Source organism: Mesocricetus auratus, unplaced genomic scaffold (assembly GCF_017639785.1).
Source record: "Mesocricetus auratus isolate SY011 unplaced genomic scaffold, BCM_Maur_2.0 Super-Scaffold_100010, whole genome shotgun sequence".
Lineage (NCBI taxonomy): Eukaryota > Metazoa > Chordata > Mammalia > Rodentia > Cricetidae > Mesocricetus > Mesocricetus auratus.
The window spans coordinates 64,195,318-64,210,792 of NW_024429194.1; the positions used below are offsets into that span (position 1 = coordinate 64,195,318).

The 15,475-nt window shown below is 53.3% G+C and overlaps 1 protein-coding gene across 1 annotated transcript; it reads left to right on the forward strand.

Annotated features, from left to right (window-relative positions):
* The first annotated feature begins 1,712 nt into the window (after positions 1–1,712).
* On the forward strand, positions 1,713–11,170 carry Krt82 (keratin 82). The gene is made up of 9 exons (XM_040752785.1): positions 1,713–2,117; positions 3,947–4,155; positions 6,312–6,372; positions 7,123–7,218; positions 7,540–7,704; positions 9,364–9,489; positions 10,023–10,243; positions 10,423–10,454; positions 10,935–11,170. Exons 1-9 carry the CDS (start codon positions 1,713–1,715, stop codon positions 11,168–11,170), a joined length of 1,551 nt encoding a protein of 516 aa, XP_040608719.1.
* Positions 11,171–15,475: the final 4,305 nt, after the last annotated feature.

Here is a 15,475-nt window from a genome sequence, read left to right on the forward strand (position 1 = left end):
CTCTTCTGCACGCCTGTTTCCTAGAACTGCTTCAATAAAATGTCACTGAGTACCCTAGGCCTTCATTGAGTGTGCTGCATCGTACACCAAGAGGCAACCTTCCACACACAACTGCGATGATCGATCCTGCCCTCTGCTCCTGAGACACGGTGTTCCAGGGGCTGAGCATGGCTACTGAGATAACCATCTGTCCTGGACACAATGGGAGGGCTGTGGCCTTGTACCATCTACATGGCTCCAGCAAGTCCTGCCCTCATGGCTCAGCCCACTACCCATGCCCAGAGCAGTCTGTCCTCTCAGCACCACCACTCCTCACACCATTTCCTGGGCCTTTGGCAGAACAAAAATATTACTCTCCACTCCGTGTCACACCCCCAGAACGCTCTACTACCTGCCTCCCAACTGCCACCTGACTTCTAATTACACCCATCGCTCTTAGACCCAAAGCTAAGGGGACAGCATGAAACAGCCCAATTAGATAAGAATTCCCAAGGCCCAAGACAGTTTTACATTCCAGTCTGCTGTCTATAGGTTACAAGACAAGAAACACAAAGTATGCTAGGTTGGGGCTCTGAACCCAGACTTCTTCCTCCGGAGCTATAGAGCTTGGGGAGGACAGAGATAATGGGCTCCAATCTCATCCTCATCACCCCCTCAATTACTCTGCTCCTTACTTTGTGAGATCTTAGATACAAAAGGCCCTGACTTGCAGTAAAGCCCCAACAATCAGCATTGCCTGATTGTGGGCTTGTGACCTGGACACAATCTCAGTAAGAAAGGGAAGGACATTTAGCACATCAGGGGCCGCTCTGTGGAGGTAGATAGAAATGAGTGAAGAGGTTGAGAAGGCTTTGAGCATCTCCAGAGTGCTGCATCTGTAGCCCCATGCTGGAAAAAGACTTGGACCAATCTGAGACATTCTCAAGGACAACCCCGTCTGCACAGGAATCCCCAGGCCAGAGAAGGCTACATCACCATGGGGGGGGGGGTGCTGGTTTCAGGGCAGACACCACACTGCCCTGCTTGGGGCACAAAGTGTAAGTTTCCTCCCCTGTCTTCATTCTCAGGTGTCCCCTCCTGAGTCCCCTGCGGGCTGTGTGGATGAATAGTGTGGGGTCAGTGTCTGTGCCTGAAGGACCCTGTAACACAGCTGTGCAGGAGCAAGGGGGCTACCAGTCCTGAGCAGGGGCAAGATATAGCCAGCCACAGGGAGCTTCTTCCTTCTTCCTCCATGGGTATGTCTAGGGGTGTCTGGGGGCCCACAGAGTAGTGGAGGATCCAGATAAAATGCTGTGGCAGACTTCTTCAGAGCATCAGGCCTGTTCCATCTCAGGAAGTCCCCTTCTGTGAACAGCCGCAAGTCCTTCTCTTCTTTACCTGGAGGCTGAGCCACTGGATAGACATCCATAAGTGCCTGGTTGGCCCCTGTCATCATCTCCATAAACAAGGAAGAAGGACAAATGGGATTTTTATGAGACCCCCCCCCAGCATTGACCACTGGATCCTTCTTGCTCTTTGCCACCCTAATTATGCACCGTGATCCTAGCAGCTGCCAATATCCCAAGCTCATAAACCTGATTTAGTAGTGATTAGGGGTTTGAGCCAGTCCAGTCCCCCAGCCCCCACCATATAAAAGGGGGCGAGCTGAGACACGGTTTGGTGAGTCCCACCGCTGTTCTCCTCTCCAGGGATCCATCTCTGCCACTCAAGCCATGTCATGCCGGAACTTCCAGCTGAGCTCCAGATGTGGCAGCAGGAGTTTCAGCTCATGCTCGGCCATCATGCCCCGGATGGTCACCCATTGTGAAGTGAGCAAGGTGCCCTGTCGGCCCGGGGGTGCCGGAGGCCTCCGAGCCCTGGGCTGCCTTGGCTCTCGGAGCCTGTGCAATGTGGGCTTCGGGAGGCCCCGTGTGGCCTCCAGATGTGGCATGCCGGGCTTTGGGTACCGAGCTGGAGCCGCCTGTGGACCTCCCACCTGCATCACCCCTGTCACCATCAACGAGAGCCTGCTGGTCCCCCTGGAGCTGGAGATCGACCCAACAGTGCAGAGGGTGAAGAGGGACGAGAAGGAGCAGATCAAGTGCCTCAATAACCGATTCGCATCCTTCATCAACAAGGTAGGGGCAGCAAGGGAGGGATGGGACAGGCTGCTGGGGAGCACGCCCTGGAGCTGTGCATCCTGGGGGGTCAGAAAAAGGCCACTTGAGCACTCTGTGGCCACTTGTCGTTAGCAATCCTGGTTCCCAGTCCAGACTAGCTCCAAACTTGCAGCACTCCTCCCACCTGTCTCCCGAGTACTTGAGATTACAGGCATGCACAGCCACCTCCGATCCAAGCTCCCCACACACACTGCCACCCCACCCCACCCTGGCCACTTAAGAATATAGTCTTTCTTGGATAACATCTGACAAATTATCAAGACTGTCAGAGGGACTTCCAAGGTCATATGAAAGGGATGAAGGACTCAGTAGCGAGTGACCTTCCATGTGAGGAATAAAACTGCCTCCTGTGTGTCTACGCTGAAGGCAGAGATAAACACCGTGAACCTCAAGTTTCCCATCTATTTAGGACTGAGGCAAGGCAAAAGTGGAACAGAGCTAAGGGCACAAGCCGGCTATGACCCGAGTCCTGCATTTGGCAGCCCCAAAACCAAAGCTTTGAAAAGCTACGAGGCAGAGTGACATGCTAAGAAGCACTGAGCTGGCCTGTCATCCCCCAGGCCACCTGCATTTGTCCCCACACCCTAGGGAGTCAGGATCTATGCCAAGGGCCAGGCTGTTGTTTCTGGAGACCCCAGGGATTAGGGCAAGCATGTCTGAGTGAAGCCAGAAGCCCTAGGTCCTGGCAGGGCCACTCCTCTTACCCTGGATCCCTAGGTAGCCATTCACAGCTCAGCCTCAGCTGCCTGGCTGAGAAACAGACAGATGATACAGTGGGAGACGCAAAGGAAGTGATCTGTGCAAAACTGTGTCTGATGCCAAGCATGGCAGCACATGCCTGCATCAGCACTTGGAAGGTAAAAGCAAGAGGATCAGAGTTCAAGGCCAGCCTCAGCTTCATAATGACTATAAGGCCAGCCTGAACTACACGAGACCTTGAATCAATCCCTACCCCTGCTGCCATCAAGAAAACACAGGCCAGTGATGGATCAAAGGGTAAAGTCGATTGCTCCAAGCCTGAAAACCTGAGCTAGATCCCCACAAACCACATGTTGGAAGGAGAACTGACTCCCACAAGTTGTCCTGTGTGCACGCGCACGCACACACACACACACACACACACACACGAATGAAAGGAGCTGGTCCACTAACCCTGTTTTACTCTTAAAGCCTATTAAGTTCTGGTTGTAAACATCCTATGGAGGGTGCATCACTGCCAGCCTCCTGCTGCTGTGACCCTTGATGACGCCCTTCTGCAGCTGTCTTAAGAGAGGCCTGGTGTGGGAAACCCCATAACATAACTGCAGACTATGCTCTGTGTGCTTATGACTGGCCAGTGACCAGATCAGTTCCCTGCTGCTTCCAATCTTGATTCAAACGCACAAAAACGGAAGAGGTGGCCCACAGCTTCCTTCAGATGCAGCAGAGACAGACAGAGTCAGCAGTGCTAGGTCACAACCCTTGGCCGGGGCTGAGGGACCTTGAACTCAGGCATCTGTGTGTGGGTGTACTTATGGCAAGGAGAGGCTCACAGAGAGGAGGCATGGTGCAGGTCACAGGGCTACCAAGCGGCCAGTCAGCGAGCCGAATGTGCCCAGGCCTTTGGGACAGCACTCTTTCCACACCAACATGGACCACTGCGGGGAAGGTGAGAGTCCTCTAAGGACCCTAAGGTAAAGGAGGCACACAGCTGCATCCCTCTAGGTGTCAGCCTCTACAGAGACCTGGTGATTACAAAGCATGGCCTTCCAGTCTCTTCTGCATGGTGACACCTATTCTTGGGGCAGGTGCGCTTCCTGGAGCAGAAGAACAAGCTGCTGGAGACCAAGTGGAACTTCATGCAGCAGCAGAGGAGTTGCCAGAGCAACATGGAGCCCCTCTTCGAGGGCTACATCTGTGCCCTGCGACGACAGCTGGACTGTGTGTCAGGGGACCACGGGAGACTGGAGGCTGAGCTCTGCAGCCTCCAGGACGCACTGGAGGGTTATAAGAAAAAGTAAGTGGCCTCTGCCTTCCCCCTACAAAGGGACTACAGCAGAAGCAACCTAGACCTCAGTTTCCCCAGCTACAAAACAGGAACTCGATGGCAAAGCAATTGAGTATCACAGAGTATCTGTATTATTGTTGGCAGCGGACGCCCTGAGACGTGTGTCTGTTCCACCTCCCTTCACTCCACCCTTGAATTGGCGCCTCCTGCCACTTACGGAGCCTCAAGTCTCTGCTTCAGTTACATCCCTGTTTGCCATTCCATTCACCAATCCCTCTGCAGACTGAGAACTAGCCATCCCCAGGGCTCTTTCCCCCAGGATTTTGTGGCTTCTCTTCCCTCCATTTGGTGAGCCTTCTCTCAGGATTCCTCCCACTCACATCCAGCCATCGCAGTCCGTATCTCCTCTTCTCTGATGTCTGGCTTCCCTGTCCTCCCCATGGACTGCGGGTTTCTGTTGTCTGTCCCGTCCCGCTCACTCTCCACAGGACAGGCTCTGAGCCTGAGCCTGCCCTTCAGCGTGGAGTAGGTGGCTGGTGTTAATGAAAAGGCTGGCAGGCAGGAAGATCCCCAGCTTGTAGGAGCACCAGAGAACTTGTCACCTGGAAGGTTATGGGTGGGTCTGCTCAGAGCCTCATGGGAATGTATGGGGCTTGGGATGGGAGAACGTGTTTCCATTGAGGAGAAATGACACAAGAAGACTGGATATGGGATGTGTCACTGGAGTGGAGCCATGACTGTTAAGTGTCAACCATTGGTCTTCTTGGTGATGGGCTCTGTGCCAGGAAGTAATGCCCCACTCCTACCCCACAGCACCAAAATCCTTTAAACTCACTTGTGAGTAGGTGCATGAAGAACAGTAGAAGACAGAAGGGACAGGGGGCAAGGGTGTGGGATGTGCTTGGAGGAGGTACCATTAGACTATGACCTTGACAGATAAGCTTTCTTCCAGCAGACTCCTTCTTCTAAAAGAGACCCAAAGTCTGGTATAATGGTACATATCTTATAATGCCAACACTCAGGAGGCTGGGGCAGGAGGATGGTGAGTTCTAGGCCAGCTTGAGCTACATAGTGAGTTCAAGGGTTACAGAGTAAGATCGTCTCAAGAAAAAAAATCTTTTTAATTAATTAAAGTAAAAGCCAGAGTGACTTCAAACACTGAAGGGAGGGGGGAGCGGGTGACAGTCAGGCAGATTGTGGGAGCGGGCAGAAGCCAGGCATAGAAGCATAGAGGAGAAGTACGTAGCCAGGCAAGGTTAGTCTGGTTTGCAGCTCAAAACGAGATTTTGGAGTTTTAAATATGAGGTCCTTCTGGCACACAAACCCATGGAAAACTTGTATGCAACACTCGTCCTAGCCAGTGCTTCGTCATGAGACATTACAGGTGTCACTAACTCACAAGAACCCTTTGAGGCAGGCCTGGGCTGCCCCTGTTCTCCTGGAGATACCCGGTAAACAATGAGGCCCACAGAAGCCATCACCCGCCCTGTTTGGTTATGCCTAGTGTGAGACAGAGTGGGGACTTGAACTTGGGCAGTAGCTCCAGAGCTCGCTGGAACAAAGAGAGATGGGCTTCAGAGCACAGGGACGTTTCCATGGATTGGTACTGTCCATCAAACAGTCATTCTAGCCATACCAACCCCAACTCGCCTCCCCCCTGCCATGGGTAGAGTGTGTGGGATGAGGAGCCCCCAGGAAGTGGGAGGGGTGTACCTAGGTTGTTTCTGTGCTCTGTTGAGTAGGTAATTGCTACCTCTACCACTGGGCTTCAGTGGGGGCCAGTCTTACCCTGCAGGCAAGGAAGAGGCACAGGGTCAACTGGGAATCTCCCTAGAACAACAGCCATTTCAGAACAGCTTGGGAAAGGTGGCATGCCAGCGACATGACCTTTCTCCCATTTCCAGAGGAAATGGTTCCATGAGGGAGCTTCCTCCACAGCAAGAGAATGAAGACACCTTGAGAATCCCAGGCAGTGGGCAGGGTAGGCTAACTGGTCACTTTGAGATACTCTGGTGACGAGTGTGTCCCCAGAGGGGACAGGAGCTATAAGGGTCTAGAGAGAAGGTTGAAGCATGGGCCTAATGATACAGCCAGAGCCCCCACACCCTAAGAGGCTTCTTCCAAACTCTATACCTTAACCAAAGCAATGCTCCACTTTCCTATAGGTATGAAGAGGAACTGTCCCTGCGCCCCTGTGCTGAGAATGAGTTTGTCACCTTGAAGAAGGTGAGATGGCACACAGTGGGTCCTCGATACCAGCCCCAGACTGGCACCCATCCATGTCCCAATCCCTCTGCCAGAAATAACTTCCTCTCCTTGATCCCTTGTGTTGGCCCTGTTGACCCCAGAAAACAAGAAAGTCTGACACTCATTCAGTTCAAACGTGTGTAGGAACAGGGATTGGTCTGGTGTCCACACATCCTCCTGAGTTCACACGGTCAGAGCTGGAGTGGCAGTGAATCCACCTGCCCAAGCAACTGTCTCCCATGTGGCTAATGCCGAGTCAGAAACAAGACAAACACCGATCCTAACCCGGTAGAGAGACAACTGCCGGGTTTCTTCAGCTGGGCACTCAAGGGCTCCAGACGCCTCTGCACAGGAGCCCTGGGGAGCCTCGAGCCCTGGGGAGCCTCGAGCCCTGCTCCTGCCACATCCCTCCCAAGCCCACTTCCCAAATCAGATCCTCTCCTGATCTCTTGTGTTGGCCCTGTTGATCCTGGGAAGAAAGCCAGCCTGACACCCATTCAGCCCTACACTGCATAGAAGCAGGGATTGACCTGGTCTACACATATCCTCCCTGGGGGTCAGGCCCAGGCCTTTGCTCCTTCCTACCTTGGCCCCAACTCCCTTTGCCTCCATCTGGCCTTGGAGAAGGGCCCTGAGACCATGGCTGCCGATGCCATCAGCTTGCCTGGCTGGTGATGGGCATGGCTGGTGATGGCTGCTCCAGGTCATGGATTTGTCACTGTGTTACAGGATGTAGACACAGCCTTCCTAGTGAAGGCTGACCTGGAAACCAACTTGGAGGCTCTCGAACATGAGATTGAGTTCCTGAAAGCCCTGTTTGAGGAGGTACTTTTGGTCTCTCGGTTTTCTGGGTGGCCTATCAGGCCAGTTACAGAGGGACAGGGTGGGCAGGAACACCAAGGCAAGTGCTAAAAGTACGTCTCATGCATTCAGGGATCGAAACTCCCCAAAGTCATATTATCTCCATTGGTGGTTGTCAGCTCTCCCCTAGAAGAATTCTGGGTCACCACAGGGACAAGGGACAAGACAAGAAGCAAACTGGGAACTGTGGGCCAGGAAAAGCAGGAACAGGTCTCAGGAGACCCGAGAAGGCTCCTCTTAAGGCTGGACCCTCAGTGCTCACTTGCGCCTGGCCTCCCTCCTCAGGAGATCAGCCTGCTGCAGTCCCAGATCTCTGAGACCTCAGTCATTGTGAAGATGGACAACAGCAGGGACCTGAACGTGGACGGCATCATAGCTGAGATCAAGGCCCAGTACGACGACATTGCCAGCCGCAGCAAGGCAGAGGCAGAGGCCTGGTACCAGAGCCGGGTAAGGCTGGGATACAGAGGGGCAGGGCTGGGGCTGGGGAGAGACATCAGAGGGGACAAAAGTAGGGAGCAAGGAGAAGCAGAAGAGAGGGTCCCAGTGCTCTGTGCCCAAGAGTAGCCAAAGACTTAGCAAGTCTGAGCCATCCCATAAACCCAAGCTCTGTCTCTGCCAGGTTAGGTCTCTACAGAGCAGAGTGATGCCACAGACAGGCCAGCCCTGTCACCAGGGTCCCCAACTCTGTTTATCCATACACTCACAAGAGTGACCCTCTAAGCAGCATGCAATCAGCATAATTGGTGTTGATGGCAAAGAGGGTTCTAAGCTTCACAGTGTAGGCGGAGGCCGCTGGCCTGGGTGTTACTGGTGATGGAGCAGAAACGGTGATTAAAGGTGTCCCAGACTTAGTAATTAGGGGCTTGCTGGGAGGGCAAGGAGAGCTCTTGGGTAGCTGGATTTAACAATCCTGTCATCTCACCCTCGATGCCTTGTCTGTAATGCAGTGTGTGTGTGTTCACGTACTGTCTCCCACGTTCAGCGGCTGCTCATTGAGCATATCTCATGTGCTAAGCACAGAGCACCAAGCTACGGCTGCAACAGGGGCTGGGACAGCCATCAGACCTGCCTTTCTGTCATTTTCCTCCTCAGGGGCAGAGCCAAGGGCAGACAATAAAAAGGACAGAGTGCCAGAGTGTGTGTCAGGTGGTGACACACAGCATAGCCCTGAGTGGATAGGGAGAGTGACACATGGAGGGGGGCTGTAGAATGTGGCTTTAAATACGGTAGTGGGGGAAGGAGGAGGTGACACCAGGCTGTCCCTGTCTATAGGTGTCTAAGGTCCTGTTGGGAAAGACATGGGTCCAGCCACACCCAGCTCCATGGGAACACGGCCATTTCTAAGGATAAGCAGCAGGTTTCCATAGCTGATGAGGGGGCAGGACACAGCATCTAGAAAAGAAGGAGCACGGGCATTTGACCTTCTCTCAAAGGACATGTGACACCCATAAGCAGAGAGCAGGGGAAGGGTGGCTAACTTAAAAAAATGTTTTTCACTTTGAATCTGATTTCTGGGTTTTTTGTGCTTGTTGTTAGCCAAAACAAGATAGCACATTTTTTTGACTGGTCAACCCCAGACTGAACATACAATTCTACTGTCCAGAGGGACATGGAAGATGGAAAGAGCCCTCAGGAGAGCTCAGGCTCTGGGCAGAGAAAAAGGGACCAGATGCTAAAGAAGGGATCTGGAAGCTTAGGGGACAGAGACTCTGGGCTGCATGACATAGGAAAGGAGCAGCCACGCAAAGCCCCTGACGTTGTGAGAGGTAGAGAAGGAATGGAAAGCAGGATGGGTGTGAGCATGGAGCTGGGAAGCCCTGGGGAGAAGCTGGAGGCAGTGAGGAAGCCCTGGGGAGAAGCTGGGGGCAGTGAGGAAGCCCTGGAGAGAAGCCAAGGGCAGTGAGGAAGCCCTGGGGAGAAGCTGGGGCAGTGAGGAAGCCCTGGGGAGAAGCTGGGGGCAGTGAGGAAGCCCTGGGGAGAAGCTGGGGGCAGTGAGGAAGCCCTGGGGAGAAGCTGGGGGCAGTGAGGAAGCCCTGGGGAGAAGCTGGGGACAGTGAGGAAGAGAAGCCATGATGAGGGTCTGGGTCTCACCCTCTGTCCCAGCAGTATGAGGAGCTGAGGTTGACTGCTGGGGACCACTGTGACAATTTACGCAACCGGAAGAACGAGATCCTGGAAATGAATAAGCTGATCCAGCGACTGCAGCAAGACATTGAGACAGTCAAAGGCCAGGTGAACCAACCCCCTGAGAGGCGGGAGAACCCTCCAGAGGTCCTGCTGGGCCATGCAGGCCAGGGCAAACCTTGTTGGTGAGCAGGGTTGAAGAGACACAAGCCCAGGCCACCTTGTTTCATAAGAAGTAAGCCCTTCTCTATAAGCTGCCTACCAACAGCATGGGCAGCCCCACAAATTCAGGTGGCCTGCTTCGAGAGAAGAAGTAGTATGGTAGTAGACTTCAAACCCAGGCTCTAACCCTGGGATCCTAACCTCGAACATGACTAAGTTGTTCATAAAATTAGACCGACTCAATTCTCCTAGGCTAGTGAGAAACAGACAGGCACTAAAATCTACTAGCCACAACCCTGCCCCTACCCACCCCCAGCTGCAGTTACTAAACATGTCTAAGTAGATAACCTCAGCTCTCCCCAGAGGGAGAGCCCTTTTCCCGGAATGAGCCAGGTGTACCATCTTAGGGCCTGCAGGAACAGCCATGTGTTCCTCTGCTGGTCTAGGCCCAGTGACACCTTCCTGTGCCCTCTCCGCAGCGCTGCAAACTCGAGGGGGCCATCACCCAGGCAGAGCAGCAGGGTGAGGCAGCTCTCAGTGATGCCAAGTGCAAGCTGGCAGGGCTGGAGGAAGCCCTACAGAAGGCCAAGCAGGACATGGCCTGCCTGCTCAAGGAGTACCAGGAGGTGATGAACTCAAAGCTGGGGCTGGACATCGAGATCGCCACCTACAGGCGCCTGCTGGAGGGCGAGGAGCACAGGTGAGCTGAATGGAGGATGGGAAACGGGGTGGCTGTCATCCTGACTCCCCAGGGCGGTGGCTGCTGTTGCCGTCCCACCGTCCAGGGAAACAAAGCTCGGTCTGCCATCGCATTTACTCAACACAGTGAGGGAATCTCTTCAAGGCGCATGCCTGATTTCTTTTCCCTTCTCTGTCTAGGTTGTGTGAAGGCATCGGGCCTGTGAATATCTGTAAGTAGCTGAGTCATATATCGTGAACTCTGGGTCTTAGTATTTGATTAAGTGAGGTAGAAGCCCATCACATCCCACCCAGCCCTCTGGAACATCTCTCGCCCCAACGGGAAGAGCTTGCCTGCTGTGTATCCTGTGCAGGTGGAGAAAAATCCAGCAGGACTGTCCAGGGGCCACACCCAGGTCTCCACCTACACAAAGAGGATGCTTTGCTGGAGGGTTAGCAGCAGGGTCAGGAGAGAGGTGCAAGGGACGAGGAGAATCTGAGAGGGGGAATCGGGCATCAGGCCTGGCTCCAAAGGCTCCAGGAAAGAGGGGGTGAATATAGGGGAAGCTTCTAAGCACTGGATGGCACTGGATAAGGGAGATAGGGAAGTCAGCTGCCGAAATGGCTGTCCTTGGAGTCAGGTAGCAGTGCTGGGAGATTCAGAGTTCCAGCTGGCATGGTGGGGACCTGAACACGTCTTCCTCTGCCCACAGCGGTCAGCAGCTCCAAAGGTGCTGTTCTCTACGAGCCGTGTGTAGTAGGCACGCCCCTGCTGAGGACCGAATACTGCACGGGGACTACGGGTGTCCTCAGGAACAGCGGGGGCTGCAGCGTGGTGGGCACCGGTGAACTCTACATCCCCTGTGAGCCCCAAGGGCTCATGGGCTGTGGAAGCGGGAGGAGCTCCAGCGTGAAGATGGGGGCAGGTGGCAACTCATGCAGTCGTTAGTGTTAACACCGCCTCAGAACCATGGATAGCATCTCCACAAGGCTCAAGACTAGGATATCCCAAATCTCTCCCTTCCCAACTTCACATTGCCCTAGGGTCCTCCTGAGAGCTGAACTACTCTCACCCCCAATCTAATCTTCTAAGTCGCCCTTCACGTATCTGGATGCAGACCCCAAGCTGGACCCAGAGTGGGTGGGGTACAGAGAGAGAGTATGCAGTGCTCCTGTCACCTGGAGTAGCAACAGTCAACTCTAGTACAGTCAAGAGAAGGGCAGTCAATAGTCTAACCACTTTTCTCCCAGGCTAGACTTCCAGTTGGGCACAGTAGAGTTCTACTTTGTAGAAGACTCCATGCCACTTTCCTCATTCAGTCAGCCCCACCCTGTGCACCCCCTACCCAAGCCTTCCTACCTCCACCCCCTCTGGCTCTCAAAGACCTAAGAAAGCTGAACTTACAGGACCCACCTGAAGCATGCACTACTATATAAAAAATAATAAAAGGAGATTCCCTAAATCTCATTCTGCATTCCAAAACCAAAGTCCAGAATTAGAGCTCCTGGGTCACTGGGCATTGCTGGTGTCTTCCTAGTACCGAGGATCACTGGACTCAGACTGAAAACTATGTATAGCTGAAAAATATGGCAGCTGATGGAGAGACATGCTCAAAACAAAGGTGATAGCCCATGGCCGAGCTGCTGCTCAGACAGACAGTGAAGAGCTGGCCTTCGTTAGTGCACCTGAGCCCCAGCTCTGTCCCCCTCTGTCCATAGTCACTGCTTCCTGCTCCCTCCTATTTAGTCCCTCTAGCTTTGGACCTTGGGTCAAATAGGAACGTGGTTCACCCATACAGTGGAGTGTGGCTGCCCCAGTCAAGAAGCAGCTTGTTTAGGGTCTAAGAGGTAGAGAAGATGCTAGGCTGACCTACAAAACCTGCCCACCTAGAGTTCACTCTTTGAGGAACCTCTGAGCTGTTTCCAATAAACTGACTCTGCTTACACTAGGAATCAAAATGTCTCACCCTTCTCAGTGTATGGGTTATGATAAGTAAGGCAAAGGGGACTCATGAGCAGCCTTCAAGGACAGTTTAGGGATAGAAATGAAGGAGTTGCACTCATGGGAAAACCCTGTACACATGACATGCAAGTGGCCCGTGGAATGTATATGACACCATACAATTCATACCTAAAGCCTCTCCATGTTATGAGCAGCACATGCATTGCACATAGGCCTTCCCATTCCATGAACCACTACACACAATCTAGAGGCGACCCCCATCACGCCAAGACTCAGCATCACCCAAGCCCTTGGCTCTTTTCCCTCTACACCATTCCCTTGGTGGTTCCCACCTGGGGAAAACATTGTAAATGAGGGACAGCTGGACTGGGGAGGGATCAAAACACTTCCCCAACCTCTCCCGGCTTAGAGAAGCCCAGGACCTGGAGACCAGACTGTACACTAGCAGTTCCATGCTCCATGAGGCACTAGCACCCTTCCCTGCTGGCCGTGTTGATCCCAGAGTTCACCCCCAAGAGCTTTCTGTCCCTTGTGGCATCCCCTGCTGGAGTCAGAGTGAGCCTCCTCCTTCCCAGTCATGCACAGGGCTAGAGGACCGTGTATGTTACTGAGATGGTAAAGAGGCCCTGTCCGTCCCCGAGAACTCTGGACCAAATTATGGAGCCCTAAATAATGCTCAAGACAAGCCAATGACTGAGCTGAGAGCCAGGTAGAGAGGCTTATGGGGACAGCAGGACCAGATGTGATGAGAAGCCAAGAGTTGCAGACTCTGGGCAGCATGTCTAGAAGAAGCCTTCATTCACTTTTCATTCAGTTAATAGATTTTGATTTTGGTTTTGGTTTTAGAGAGAGGGTCTCCCTATGTGGTCCTGGATGTCCTGGAACTTGCTATGTATGTCAGGCTGTCCTCAAACTCAGAGAGATTCTTCTGCCTCTGTCTCCTGAGGCTGGCATTAAAGGTGTGTGCCACCACACCCAGCCAACAACAGACGTTAAGAACCTTCCTGAGTCAGGCTACCAGGTACTGACAGTGCAGAGGTGAAGAAGACAGCACTCCCTATTAGTACCAATACTAAGGGCTGCTCACAAGATGCTAAACGGCACATCCACAGCAGAAAACCAAAACACAACCACAGCTGTTGGTTTCTGAAAATGTCACACATAGAGTTACCTAGCCAGTCCAGTCCTAGGTACATACTCAAGAGAAGTGAAAACCTGTGTCCACACACACTCATGTGCACGCATGCATGCACACACTCACTCACACACACACACACACACACACACACACTGCTACAAAGTTCATAAAAACCAACATTTGGAAGCAACTCAAACATCCATCCACAGAAAAGCAAAACTGCACCAACAGTATGACACAGCCAAACAGTGTAATATTGCTTTATTCTTGAAAAGGAATGGGGTGCTAATGCATGCTACAACATGGGCAAATCATGGCACATGCAAAGGGACAGAAACTGGGCACAAAAGGCTGATAATCATGTGACTTGACTCCTCTGAGGACAACGAAATACGGAGATCTATGGTGATAAAAGGTGAAGGGTAGCTGCTCAGGACCAGCCAGAGAGGAGACTAGGACCCAGGGAAACAGCTAACAGGCTTTCTCTGGTGTGATGGAAGTATTCCATAGTAGCAATGACAGCTGCAAAATCTGTGAATAGATAGGAATTTTACCAAGTCCCGATAAATAAGCAGGCATGTGGTGCTGTGCGATGACCTCTGGTGCTCTTAAGGGCAGCTTCGTGGGAGCACAGACCTGGAGCACTGATTATAGCTGGGGTGGCTGAGCTGGGATGGTGGGGGGCATGACAGACAGAACTGACGGTCTCTCTTTAGTCAACAGTACCCAAAGCTCCCCAGGAAGAGGAGCAGGTGGCAGGCAAGCCCAGCCCTCGAAGGCCTGCAGGCCTGTGAGGGGAGAGAAGCCCCTAGTGGGAGGCTTGGCAGCTGGGGTTTGGGGCTCTCCCTTCACTTACTGAGACAGCCTCCATCTCTGCCCCAGTCCTTGTGCCTGCCAAGCTCTCTGCTGACTAGGAAGCCAGGGCTCTGGAAACAGGAGTGTGGTGGTCTGGAGTCAGCAACCAGCCCCTTTGAGACTTTGGTTCCAGGCCAATGGGGCTCCTAAGAGTGTTTGCTGGGAAACTGAGGTCCCCAGCCTGTATGACCCTCACCAGCTGTGGACACCCCGGCTCAGGCCTGGTGGCATCTCGGTGGCTCAGAGTAGCTGCTCCAGAGTCCAGCGATTCTACACTTCATGTTGTCTCACAGCAGCCGGGTCTCCCTTCCACAGTATGGGCGGTGACTCAAGGCAGGTAACAAGTGCCCCCTGGTGGTGACCCAGGGTTCTTCCTCTCTGCTTGGAACCGCCTCCTGTCTGTGCAGCCCCACTGGGTGCTGGGAAACAAGAGGAATTGCCAGTCCTGCTGGGTGGCAGGAATCTCTAGTCCTAGTTCCTTATTCAAAGTCCCAATAAAGACAGGTGGGGACAATCTGCAGAGCCGTGTGGAGGGTGGGAGGACCTGGAAGTGAGTTCTACATTCCTGTGTCTGCCTTCCTGAGTGTCTCACAAGCCTGTGTTCCTCTCCCTGCCCTGGCTGTCAAATGCTTCCTGCTCCATGATCTTGTTCCCAGAATCCTCGACTCCTGCCTCAGTGGCCCGTCCTCATGCCATCACCTCTGTGGCCCCAGGCTCACTCACTGCTGACCCAGCTAGGGCTACCAGGGATTCAGAAGGAAACCCGGGAGCTTTGACTGGGACAGTGGCTTCTAAAATGTCACTGTGACTCTGGAGGCTGGGTCAGAAGGATTACAAAGTCAAGGCCTGCATGGAGTACAAATAGTTCTAGGCCAGCCTGGGTAACTTAGTATGGAATGGGGAGTGGGACTATAGCTCAGTGGTAGAGCATTTGCCTAATATGCACAAGGCCTTATGTTCAACCCCAGTACAGAGTGGGGGTGAGAAGAGAAGAAAGGAGAGGAGAGGAGAGGAGAGGAGAGGAGAGGAGAGGAGAGGAGAGGAGAGGAGAGGAGAGGAGAGGAGAGGAGAGGAGAAGAGGACACTGAGCAGAGGAAGGGAAGCTGGGTCACCAGAACTGAGAGCAGGTGCCATGCCAGTACCACGGTTGTCGGCACACACTGAAAACAGTGCAGCTGTGTGGAAGCCATCTGAGCGCCACACCTGCCAGGGGCAACATTTTCACTCTGGGCAGGTTATGCTGAGTAGGCAAGGAATTTGTACACAACCTGAAAAATGTATCCCTCTAGTGGGTAGGG

What these genes read in the sequence shown, in the direction of transcription:
- Krt82 (XM_040752785.1), top strand. Translation starts at nt 1,713, where the DNA reads ATGTCATGCCGGAACTTCCAGCTGAGCTCCAGATGTGGCAGCAGGAGT. An exon ending in CTGGAGGGTTATAAGAAAAA is followed by an intron (nt 4,156 to 6,311) that starts GTAAGTGGCCTC and finishes ACTTTCCTATAG; the next exon opens with GTATGAAGAGGAACTGTCCC. An exon ending in CTGGAGGGCGAGGAGCACAG is followed by an intron (nt 10,244 to 10,422) that starts GTGAGCTGAATG and finishes TTCTCTGTCTAG; the next exon opens with GTTGTGTGAAGGCATCGGGC.